General features: G+C 35.5%; 1 protein-coding gene across 2 annotated transcripts; it reads left to right on the top strand.

Annotated features, from left to right (window-relative positions):
* The first annotated feature begins 6,725 nt into the window (after nucleotides 1–6,725).
* On the top strand, nucleotides 6,726–10,523 carry LOC121250865 (haloacid dehalogenase-like hydrolase domain-containing protein At4g39970). 2 transcript variants are annotated; one of them, XM_041150095.1, is made up of 11 exons: nucleotides 6,728–7,173; nucleotides 7,296–7,389; nucleotides 8,106–8,150; nucleotides 8,258–8,308; nucleotides 8,552–8,626; nucleotides 8,722–8,755; nucleotides 9,087–9,142; nucleotides 9,214–9,273; nucleotides 9,749–9,808; nucleotides 9,949–9,995; nucleotides 10,081–10,523. In XM_041150095.1, exons 1-11 carry the CDS (start codon nucleotides 6,779–6,781, stop codon nucleotides 10,127–10,129), a joined length of 966 nt encoding a protein of 321 aa, XP_041006029.1. In that variant the 5' UTR covers nucleotides 6,728–6,778; the 3' UTR covers nucleotides 10,130–10,523. The 2 variants fall into 2 exon arrangements, with proteins under 2 accessions (XP_041006030.1, XP_041006029.1); XM_041150096.1 differs by lacking the exon at nucleotides 9,949–9,995 and having other exon boundaries at nucleotides 6,726–7,173; nucleotides 10,048–10,523.
* Nucleotides 10,524–12,865: the final 2,342 nt, after the last annotated feature.

Genomic DNA, 12,865 nt, shown 5'->3' with positions numbered 1-12,865 from the left:
TCATTTTTAGCCCCCAGTGTTTCTCTCTAAAATGCCCAGTTAAAATTTTGTAGATGAAAATATGAGATTTGTCTCAGTTTTATTCGAATGCAAAAATATGATTTTTAAGGGCTTGCATGAGACGAGTTTGGTTCTGGGTCTGAGAAAAATTTGAGGAAGACACTTGCAAATGCAAAAATGGTCTGAAGGTTGGGCAGTGAAAATACTTTCACATGCAAAAATAGTATTCCAAACGCTCATTTCAATAGAAGAAAAAAAAAATTCCACTTCAGGTGTGAATAATGAATAGTAGTGGAACCGTAGAAAAACTCTTCATGGGAAAATCTTCTCATCTACCCCTGTCTATCCTCCACACCCCACACCTCACACCCTATGTGGCAAATCGGGTTCATTAACAAGTGAACCGATTCCCACTCCCTCGTCCGAACACACCCTCTCCTCTCCTCCACTCTTTTTTGGCAGATCAAGCTTCCCCTATTCTCAGCGAATCAAGCTCCCCTATTCTTAGCGAATCAAACTCCCCTCTACAAATTCCAAAAGAGTTTAAATTGAAATTATTAGTCATGGCCAAGAACAAAGAGAGCCCAAAACATAATCCCTTGAGTAGCCCAATACAGAGGCTGCAGCCAACCCAAAAACTACTGCAACATCCTTCGCCACATAGCCCATGGACCTCCACAGGTTCTTCACCCAACAATGCTTCAGAACGGTAGCTCTAATGTTAGCAGACTTGAACAGTGGCCGCGCATTCGGGTTGAACTCCGATTGTTTTCTTCTTCTTTGAGCCCATTAGCGCCATCAATTTGTTGTTCCCACTCTTTGTCTCATTCGACAGAAGCAACCCTCAGTGGGGCACTCTCTTTTAGCCCCCAATTTCTCTCTCTAAAACACCCAGTTAAAATATTCGTAGAAGGAAATTTGAGATCTGTCGCAGTTTTGTTCGAATGCAAAAATCTGATCTTTGAGGGCTTGCACGAGATGGGTCCAGTTCTCGGTCTGGGAAAAATTTGAGGAAGAGGCTTTAAATGCGAAAATGGTCTGAAGGTTGGGCGGCGAAAATTCTTTCAAATGCGAAAATGATATTCCAAATGCTCGTTTCAGGAAAAGAAGAAAAAAAGTAAAAAATAAAAAAAATTCCACATCAAGTGTGGAGTGTGAATAATAACAGTGACAGATCAGTACAAAAACTCTTTTTTCATACTTCTTATTGGTGAAAGGTAACTGCACTTACAATTATTTATAATTATTTTAAGTTAATTAATATAATTATGTCATTTCATTTTAAAAAATAATTTTAATTTTCATGACTATATACTTCTATAAAAACAATTAGGAAAATGATAAGGATCCCCCAATGGGATCTTGCTCTTTTCTTAATATTTTTAAATATTTTAAAAATAAAAAAAATTTACAATATTATTAAATAACACTTTCTAAATCACTACATAGAAAAAACTCAAAACAAATAAAAAAATAATGTGAATGGGAAAATGAACGAAACTCCCCATCGGGATCTCCAGCATTATCCTAGCATTACCCAAACAATTGTAGATAAGTTTATTTATTCTACTTATTTTGATAAAAATAACTATAAAAATAATTTTTACTTATTATAAAGGAATCAATCGCAGTCAAACCCAAAATGTTCTGAATTCTGAGCACTGAAAAAAAAGTGAGCCTGCCATATTAAATACTCAATTTTAACTGCTACCCACAGCCATAATTTTACCCCCACACTGAGGAATAGCATCATCCTTTCGCTTTCTACCCAGCTATACTGCTAAGTACTGAGAGCCTCTCAGTAGTTTATATATAATTGAACTGTGTCAAAGGGTCCTCTAGTCTGACGTGGATCCTCCCCATTGGCTTTGCTCTTCTGCGCGGTTCCTTTCATTTCTGCTGCAATCTGTACCTCTATCAGTGTCCCTTCTGGTCAGACCACCCACTCCCCACCCCCCCAATTTATGCACCTCTCCTTCCTTCTCTGTTTTCAAACCCATCAGAAAAAATAAAAAATAAAAATGAAAACAATTTAACAAATCTTGTATCTCACTCCATTCTAGTCTGGTTTGCTTCTGGTAGAGGAAGTTTCAACAGGACTTAAAAAACTGGGTCTTTATTGTCCCTCACTTTTTCACATCTTTGAGTTTCTTTGGCATGGTTGGCCATGACTTCATGGTGACATGATGTTCATGATGTTGAATTCAATTAATTCATGTCTTCTTTGCACCATTGCATTACTTGCTATGCTTCTGTATCTTCTCTCACCATCTTCTTGCTTAAATCAGCAACAACAGACTCCAAGTTCTGTTCCTCCGGTGAGCTAAAATTGTTGGTGCTTTGTCTGATTGTCTGTTGTGGTTTTATGGGTCTCATTTATTTGTTTGATTAGAATGGAATTGGGTGGTGTTTACTGTTTAGGGATTGCTAGTTGAGGAGAAAAGCAGGCTGGGATCGATCCCTCCGAGCTGCCACAACAAGTGCAACGAGTGCCACCCATGCATGGCGGTTCAGGTGCCCACCATGCCAAGCAACGTCCCAGTCCAGCCAGGTTTGAGTCGTTTGGCCCAACCTGCTCCCATGAAGCTCTTTGAGTACGCATCACCTCGAGGCAACAAGTACACGAATTACAAGCCTTTGGGTTGGAAATGCCGCTGCCAAGACCACATTTTCAACCCCTAGCCAAAGTTGCAAAGCAAGTTTCATGACAAAATGGAGTACCGTAGGTTTTGTAAACTGCCGTACGTTGATCCTCATCTCTTTTGGTTTTTTTGTTTTTCCTAGCTATTTGAACTTTTTTAGTTTTGTTTAGGAGGAACGCCAAATTAATTTTTTTTCAAAATTAGGACATATCAATGGTGTCAGCATTAACCGTATACACTGAAATTTTATACAATGTACAGAGATTGCAACTCATGACCTTCTGAATGTGAACTAAATATTGTGCTCCTTTCTGTTCTTCCGGTCTGTTAAGCCATCAATTGTTCTTCTTTTTTCTTGCCTAATCGATTGTTATCATCTCTAGTACCTTTGCAAGGGGATCTTGTTGATATTGCTCTTCTCCCAAGCAACAAGTGACGTTAATTTCGTAGGAAAATAGTACAAAGCACACAAACATTACGCAAAGAAATAACAAAGCAAAATACAAGAGTTTTGTATCAACAAGACCATGAAATTTGTTGAGTTTCAAACATAATTTAGAGGTTTTATAATTTAGAGGTCTCAGAAAATAAAATTAATTTGAACCAAATAAAATAAGCTGATATGCTAAGGCTTAAGCTATTGGTAAGACATATGACTTGTGAAAATTCACGTGCTGATCGAGAAAAGCATGAAGCGGAGATCAAAAGAGTTCCGACGACAGTGTCGCTGAAATATAAAAAAGAAAAGAAAAGCTTTCACTGATCGGAAGTGGGTGAACTGAGGCAACTTCAATAGAGAGAAATCGACATTTTTTAGTTGATATTGCAGCTTGTTTACTGGAATTTATTGCTTTCTGATATTGCAGTCTTGTGCAGTGTCTCCAAGATCCAAAATTTTTGGTTGTTATCATTTCCTCTTGATTCATCATCATCTAGGGATTACATGGCCCATCACCCATTTCATGGTCTACCCTCTGCCATCGTCTGATTTTCATAGCAATCCCTGTCAGTTTGATAAAAATGCCTCTGCATCTAAATTCGTGACGCTGTGCAGTTGGAATTTACTTTTGGGATATGGGTTTCTTTTCCATTTTAGTGACGTGGTTAAATGAATGCTTTCCTTAATTATCTCCCAACACCAGCAGCATCGTCAGTGGTAGATAGACGTATCTAGTTTGAGCTCTCTGGTCTTGTTCCAACTCTACTCGGAGAGAGCTTTGTGATCTGCGCATATTCCAAACCCCAACGTAATTTTTTTATAACTAAATTTTCATTCAACTAAAATAGAGGCAATGTACCAATGGTTAGCGCTTGCAATGTTAAAGTGCAATGTACCAATGGTTAGGGACTTTCTTCATTGGTTGCCAAGGAGGGAACCATCTGATGCTTTTTGCTAAAATATAACAAAATCGACTCCTTGTGATCAAAGGTCACAACCCAACTGGAGTACTTCAAGCTATTTTGATGATTTTGTTGGAGATTCTCACTCTATTACACTCATGTCCTCCTTTAGTAAAAACTTAAATATCTAGAGTCAAAAGACAAGATCGCTGGAAGATCGTAAGTGACACATGAGATTGTATCGATGCCTGTGCGCACATTGGTGGTGGAGCGGTGGTATAAGTTGTTTTTAGAAGATATAAGGTCCACGAGTCTAATGGTGCAAAATGAACGCTGTTTTTATGCATGATGCGGTGGTGCGTGAGTCCCACACATAGCTTTGATAGGGGCTTGTAGCTCATATGCTTCTTTGATTGGCACACTGCTCAAGTAGGTTGTAGATCAACAGCAAATAAACCTTCTGATGGGGTTGCATGTGCCACTTTACCCATAAAGAAAATTCAAGAAAGGAAATAGAAGGGCAAGGAAAAATAAACTAGCTTTATGTTACAGTAGAGTAGGAAAAAGGATGGAGATTGGAGAAGAGGGAGGAGCTAACCTTCCCTGAGGGTTCAATTTGTTTTGTGGAGAGAGGCAAGAGGGTTTTTGGTTTAGAAAGAGGGGTTCATGTTATTGATCTTAAGATTTCCTTAATAGTATCTTGAAAAATGCATTACTTTTATTATGACATTCAATTTCTACCCTGATTCTCATAATACCTCTAGATTAATTGGATCAAACTGAGTTAAATTAAATTAAAGGGGTAATCATACTCTTTTCTTTTAAAGTATTGGAGCAAAATGAGTTATATTTTAATTAGCACACTTTAGTATGACATGATCATAGTAGCACATTCTTATCCTTTGAGGCATCTGTTAAGACTACTTTTAGATGTTGAGATGAGTTGAATTAAGTTGTAAATAATAGTATTTTGTGAGTTCTATTGAGATGGGTTTAACTTTTTAAAATTGAGATGAGTTTAACTTTTTAAGTTGAAATATATGAAGTAGGTTGAGATGAGTTTATCTTTTTATGAAGAGTAATGCTAGATACAAGCTCCAAATAGACAAGCCACATACAAGCCTTTTATAAAACAATGGGTCCCACTAATAAATAATAGTGGGACCACTTTTTAAAGTGGGATCTACTTTTTTTCAAAAGCTTGTATGGGGCTTGTCTATTTGGGACTTGTACAAATCATTTCTCTTTTATGAAAAGTTAAAAAAGTAGTGAGTCTCATCAATAGTTAGTTTGAAATGAGTTGAATTAAGTTCAACAACCAAACATAAAAAAGAGCCCGTGATGGGGACCTACATACACTTCCTTAAAATAAGTTGCTTCCTCTGCTCTAGGGATTAGAAATTGATCAAAAGAATAATGTTAATGAGTCTCATCCCCTTTTCATCGTGTCAATAATGAGTCAAACCAACTCCATACCATCCATTAAGCCTAATGACTAAGGTCTTGTTTGAATGTTGAGTTGAGTTTTTTTATTAGTAGTAGTGAGTTGAGATGGTAGAATAAGTTTTGTGGGGCCCACTTAATATGAGTTTAGATGTGTTTGGATGTTAAGATGAGTTTAGGGCTCCGTTTGGATTCATAAAGTGTTTCATTCCATCTCATCTCATCATTATAACTTTATCAAATTTCCATACAAAATCTAATAAATAATTCAACTTTTCAAATCCCAATTTAATTTTTTCAAATTTTAAAATAATAATAATATTAAAAATAATATTATAATAATATTTTTTTCAACTTTCATTTAAAATTATCTCATCTCTGAATTCAAACCAGCTGATATATTTATGAAAAGTTGAAAAATGTGATAAGTTTCGCGTGTAAAGAGACGTTGAGTTAAAAAAAGTTATGTGCTCCACGGTGCAAAAAGATTTTGAGTTGATATGAGTTTAGTGATTTGAGAGTTAGATGTTTAAATGTTAGATTTAGATTAAAATTAGACTCAACTCAGTTCAAGTTCTAAACGGACCTTAGTGGAGATGAAGTGATTTTAAAGCCCTTGTATATCTTCCATTTTCTTTTTCTTTTTTTTTTTTTTTTTTATCAGTTTTCCTTTTTTTTTTTTATCAGTTTTCGAGAACTAGAATTCAGCTTGCAAATTTAACTCATAGATTATAGCAAATATATGCCTTCACAGCTAGATTCGCGACAAAGTTAGTTATATATTATTTCTCACCGGATATTAAAATAGAAAAGTTCTATTATGAAATCGGTACGTAGGATGTAAATGGGATAGAATTTAATTTGTAAAAAAAATTTGTAAATTTAAATGTTATAAATTAAATCGTACTATATCAATAATACTAATAGCGTATAGTGACACCAACTTTGATTTTTAAAAAGAGTAGTGATAGAGTTACTATTTTATTACTATCTATTTACTACTCATAATTCATTTTAAATTTTTTTATTTTTTTATCATTTTCTTTTAAGTATTTTTTAATATCCTTAACTATTAAGAAAAACTTAAAAAAAATATAATTTTATTAATAGTCACTTCCTTAACTATTAAATAAAATAAAAAATTAATAAAAAAATTAAATATAAAATAAATAATAAATAAGTAGTAAGAGGTAGTAACCAGTAACCCTAACATTTTCTTTTTAAAAATATCCGATTCAAATAAAACTCATAGAGAATATACATATAGATCGAGTAACCCAATATTTAAAGGTCCATAATTAAGGTCGTTAAATCCGTTAAAAGTAGAGGCAGTGCCCCAAGGCCACACAGCCATGGCGTGCACGATAATGCACTCCCGCACCACTCTCTCCCCCTCTTCCCCTTCTTCTTCTGCCCCTGGCTTTCTTCCTCCTAATCCTCTCTTCCATGTCACTACTCTTCGGTTTCGAACCCTCCGTAAATGTTTCCCCTTCGAGAAACCGCTCTCGGTCTCGGTTTCGGCTTCGGCATCATCGACTTCTAATCGTCTCCGAGCTCTGGTATTCGACTGCGACGGCGTGATACTCGAATCCGAGCATTTGCACCGCCAGGCCTACAATGACGCCTTCGCTCACTTCAACGTCCGCTGCCCTTCTTCCTCTCAATCACAACTGCCTCTCTATTGGGACTCCGACTTCTACGACGACCTCCAGAACCGCATCGGAGGCGGCAAGCCCAAAATGCGATGGTCTCTACCTTCTCCCTCCCTCTCTCTGTCTCTGTCTCTCTGTCTCTCTCTCTCTAATATATATTTTACAATATTTCGGTTTTTCTGTTTGGTTGATTGGTTTGGGGTATGGGATTGTGAAGGTACTTTGGGGAGAACGGGTGGCCATCGTCGACGATACTCGAGAAGCCTCCAGAGGCGGATGAGGACCGAGCCAAGTTGGTCGATACTCTTCAGGTATCTTCTTTCTCTCTCTTTTTTTCAATTACTATATTACTTGTTTGGCTGCTGAGAAAAAGTGAAGATACTAAATGCATGAGCTTTTATATTGAGAATGAGAGAAGCTATTAAATGATCTTGAAGTATGCCTCGAATTCTGGGAAAAGAAATATGAGTTAAAATGAAGTAAGAAGTTGAATCGATGAATCTTAGAGTTGCTGTTGCCTTAGTTGAGTAAATATTAATGGCTTGGCAATTAAACCTTCCGAAAAACTTTACTCTCGATTTATTTCTTTGTTCTGAATAAAAATTATAGTGAGAACGTGTGAGTACTTATTATATTACTCTTATTTTCCATTAACCTTGAATGGATAATAAGTCTTGTAGTTCAACAAGAACTAGAGATTCCTGAATGGTGTATTTATTACCACGAAGTAGACTTATAGAAATGGATTTCGAAGTAAAATTGGATGCCTCAAGTTCAGAATCTTTCTTCATGAGGTGGCAACTCATTCCAAAGCGTTTATACTTTGTCAACGGAATTTGGTCTTCTCTCTTTCGAGAAGTATGGTATATAACATAGAAGCTCTAGAGTCTGAAATTATCCATTGAATTTCAGTTCATCTACAAACATACAACAAATAACTGGTAAATAAGTTAACAGTTCCATACGTTGTATAGATTCACTTGAAGTTCAGGCTGATGCCATATTTGATCCTTTTATGGTTCTGTAGGATTGGAAGACTGAAAGGTACAAAGAAATAATCAAATCTGGAACTGTAAGGAGAAATTTTACGTTTCTTGTACTCTAATTTTCTTCTTGTTCTCGTTTTATTATCTAAGCTGATGGGCAACTAGAAATACAGACTGATATTTTTTTCTTTAGGTGGAACCTAGACCTGGGGTTTTGAGATTGATGGATGAGGCCAGGGCTGCTGTAAGATAAATTTACCATCTAAATGCAATTGTGTTTGCACGTTATATTGAACTCGATGCATTTGCATTTTCTTGATGATCTGTAATTGGGTTCCAAGATCATCTGTTCTCATTTTACACATAGGTTTAACTGCTTAGTCCATGTATTCTAGATTTGTTCTTTTGCATTTGCTTTGTCTTCAGTATGAGCAACTTCTGTGCTAATTCATAGTGATACCGTCTTTTCTGCTCACTGTTGTTGTAGGGTAGAAAATTAGCTGTTTGCTCTGCAGCAACTAAAAGTTCGGTTATACTATGTCTCGAAAGCCTTATAGGAATTGTAAGTTGTTTCTTTAGAATTTAATTATTGCTATAGTTTGTACTTTTCTGTTTCAGAAACATGTATTCATCTCTCTTGTGTTTTCCTTATCATAGGAGCGGTTTCAAAGTCTCGATTGCTTCCTTGCGGGTATGTTGTCCACTTTTGAAATGGAATATTCAATGTATTTTGGGCATATTATACCTGAGAGACTTGTTGAATATCTGTATAATTCATCCTCGTATGCATGTGACACATGTGCATGAGAGCATCCATGTAAAGCACTTGGAACTCATTCACACTTTTGTTGTTCACTTTGTGTTATTGTTAATTATTCTGCACCTGTATCTTCAAAATTGTCACTCCTTTCTGTTTGTTCAAGTCTATCAGCAAAGCAAGCCAATTTCCCTTTGATGTCTATTTGTTTACAATTCTAGTCCATTTATATAGATTTGATAATATTAAATTTAATGGCTTGCAGGTGATGATGTGAAGGAAAAGAAGCCCGATCCATCGATTTATCTGACAGCTTCCAAGGTAATTTTCGCGATTCTGCTTTCTATTGCTTGGAACATATCGTGCCTTAACTGTAAATTGATACCTTGCAGAGGCTAGGCATTTCACCTCAAGATTGTTTGGTAGTGGAGGATAGCATTATTGGACTACAGGTAGATCTTGTGATTTGTAATAATCAGTTACTTTTATCTGCTTGGAATGAGTAGTTTACAGTTTTAGAGCATCCAATCCAAACATTAAGGCTAGAGGGTAAATATGGCCAACAAGTACATATACCCATGACCAAACACAGGCTATTGATGCGGGATTCCTTTACACTCCCTCTTATGTCCAGGCTCAATTGCACCAAAATCAAAACAAACAGAGTTAATGATCCAATTGAAACCAAAACAAATACCAGGGCATGGCTTGTGCTCTGATGATGTTAGAACATCCAATCTAAAAGCTTTTAACTAATAAGTGGCGTGCCTCAACAGGTACAAACCTTCATTAGCATTGAAAGAACAGTTAAAACCTCGGAGAACAGTGAACCCCCAATTTTGAGTTACTGTTCCACATTTTAATCTCTTATTTGGGCATTACACATTGAACCATGATAAACCCTGAAGTAAAAAACTATATTTGCAGGCAGCTACAAGAGCTGGAATGTCGTGTGTGATTACCTACACATCTTCAACAGCTGACCAGGTCCGACCTTTCCCTCTTTAGCTCTTAAGCAAAGAAAATTACAGCCATGATATCCTACATATGTTGGAGGTTGATAGCGAGATAGTTGTTTCACGAGATCATGGCTCACTCGTTTTTTCTTTCTTTTTCATTTAAAGCAGGATTTTAAAGATGCAATAGCCATCTATCCTGATTTGAGTGATGTCAGGTATGGTATTTCATTTATATATAGTTGAAATGTTTGGTTATTTCACCTGCAGACTGCTTACATAGGTTACAAACTATCCATGTAGATTGAAAGACTTGGAGTTATTACTTGAAAATGTTGTCCCTGCCGGCTAGAGAACGCATCGGGTTTTCCTAGTCTTGTGAGGTCGATAATTTTGGCTGCAGTGGATGTAACCCATTGCATTTGTCTTTATGTTAAAACTACCCTTTTGATTTACCCCCTTCCTCTGAAAAAAAAAAAAAAAAATGCAAGGGAAAGGGTGGTTCAGAATAGATTGTCCTATTGGATTGCCAATTACCACATCGTGAATGATGTGATTGTAAGCCTAAACAGCCCTCTCCCGCTCCCTCTCCCTCTCCCTCTCAATTCAAGAAAAACTATTTGGTCTACAAAGAGATTTCATAAAATTGAAGTCCACAACCTGATGTAATTTGTTATGTACATCAAATTGTGAAACTCTTTTTATTGTAAAAAAAATCTAACAGTTTGTAAATTTTGCTTTTGTGAGATCTCTTTGTGAACTTAACACTTCTCGTAATCTAGATATAACTTTGATCAATACTAACAAATAAAACCTACTTATTTTCTTTGGTTGTATGGACAATTGTTTTAAAGAAACATTTAAAAGGTTCAATTTGCAACCACATGTATCCAAAGCTTGTCATGTGTTACTGCTAGAACAAATAAGACACACTACAAGGGGAATTACCTTTCCCAGCGATTTATTTTCGTTTGGAAAGGTGATAAAATCGCTGCCTATCACCTTTTCCAGAGATTTATAAATCGCTGGACGTTCGCCGGTATTAAAGCCCCACTTTTGATTTACTCCAACGGAAGCCAAAAATGGCCGGGAAAGATTTTCTTTACCGGCGATTTTTATTTGTCACAAATAGTACATTTTATCGCCGCAATTGCAAGATACAATTCAGTTGTTAATCGTTGGGAAATATTATTTCCAGCGATTTAATATTGTAGCTAAAAGAGGGAAAATCACCGGAAATATCATTTCCCAACGATTTCTTGAAATCGCCGCAATTGACTAAATGGTTTTGAAATAACAATTGCGGCGATAAAAATGTGCCAGTATAGATCAATACCAGCGATTTTTAAAACGTTGCAATTGAGTTATTGGTTTTGTGAACTCAGTTGAAGCGATCATAACATCGCTGGTAATTCATCAATTACGGCGAATTATAGTCGTCGCAAAAAATAATATCCGTCGCTCAATTAAATCAGTGGGAAAACTTTTTGCGGCGAATATTATTCGCCGCAAATACCCTAAAATGCCGGCAAAAAATAATAAGTTTAGTGTTAAAAAAGTATTTCCGGCGAATTTTCATGGCCGGAAAAGATATTTCACAAAATAATAAATAAAAAATCTACAAATTAAATGAACACAGGAACCCATTCAATGACAAGGGTAAAAACTAAGTGAAACTAGCCTAACAATAAAGGCACAATCATCAACTTGGCATGAAAGAAAAATCTTAAGGAAATACAGAACATAATGCACAAAATCTCACAATATAATCCCAAACTATTTAGGCAGCACATTCCGCTACAATGAATTATATACAATATAAAATCATATATCCTTCATTTGTTTCTTTGACTTCCACAACATGGGAATGGGATTTTCTTCAATATGGACTTCATCAAGTTTTATGAAGCTTACTACAAGTTGATATACTCTTCTACAAAATTAAAAAAGAAAAACTTTGTACTCGAACAAAGTTTTTCTTTGAGCATCTTGAAGAAAATTTCAGTTTCAGTTTCAAAGATTGCAAAAGCTCACCTAACTATGCATAATAAATCAGCTTTGAGGATAAGTTCAGGAAATAAATCACCACAAGACTACAATACCTTGAATAATTTCTGGTGTTGTTTGTAACTACTGCCAGATATCTTGATAAGAAGTAAGATCTAAATTCAGAAACTTAGCAGTAAGGAAGACAGCTCCAGCAGCAATATGATGAGATTTGAATTGAAGCCACAGTCAGCTTCGAAGTCTGCAAAACGAAGTATTCAACAACTTTAGAAGGTGATATTAAAGCAGCAGCGCGTTCACCATTAATAAAAGCAGGGAGTGTGATACATTAATAGTCAACAACTTTAGAAGGTGTAAGGACAGGCTTTGATATTTTAGAGTTCAATATATCAAAAGAGATGCAATGGCATCCGTAGAAATATACCTTGAAACAATTCTTCATTACTTTCCAATATCAACAAGTTTAAAAGCTTATAAGGTTATTTATAACACTGATTTACACACACACACACATATGTATGTATATATATTTTTGATAAGGAATAAAGAGTGTGTCTACATATATACACCTCAAGTAGAAAAAGCAGTAGAAATGGCAAAGTAACATTGACAAGCTGATAAAAAACGAACTTAAAAGTTTTATTAAATCTTGAAAACCATTTGTCTATAAGTAAACTTTTACTAAATTTGTAATGATATTTCATTCGATACACAACATCATAAAAGGTGCTGCTACTCAGCCCTCAAGTTCCCCCTTGTGCATCTTTTTTTTATTTTTTTTTATTATTATATATATAAAAAAAAAAGAAAAATTGTTATTTTTTTAATGTTATAAAAACACATATATACACTAGTGGTAACTTTTTTTAAACATTCAATGTGAAAACAGTGGATAGATTGTTACTTGTTTGAGAACCTAAGCAACAAACCAAAGGAAGAAACACATCTAATATGAAACACATCATTTAACTGTCTCATTGTTTCTAGTAAGACCCTCCAAGCCCCAAGAAAGAAGCTGAAATGAAAATTTTGGAATAAATTAATAAATGTCAATCAGACAAACTTTACAACTTGCAATAAG

Source organism: Juglans microcarpa x Juglans regia, chromosome 2D (assembly GCF_004785595.1).
Source record: "Juglans microcarpa x Juglans regia isolate MS1-56 chromosome 2D, Jm3101_v1.0, whole genome shotgun sequence".
NCBI lineage: Eukaryota > Viridiplantae > Streptophyta > Magnoliopsida > Fagales > Juglandaceae > Juglans > Juglans microcarpa x Juglans regia.
The sequence above is the reverse complement of the archived record's forward strand: the minus strand, read 5'-3'. Positions and strand labels throughout refer to the sequence as shown.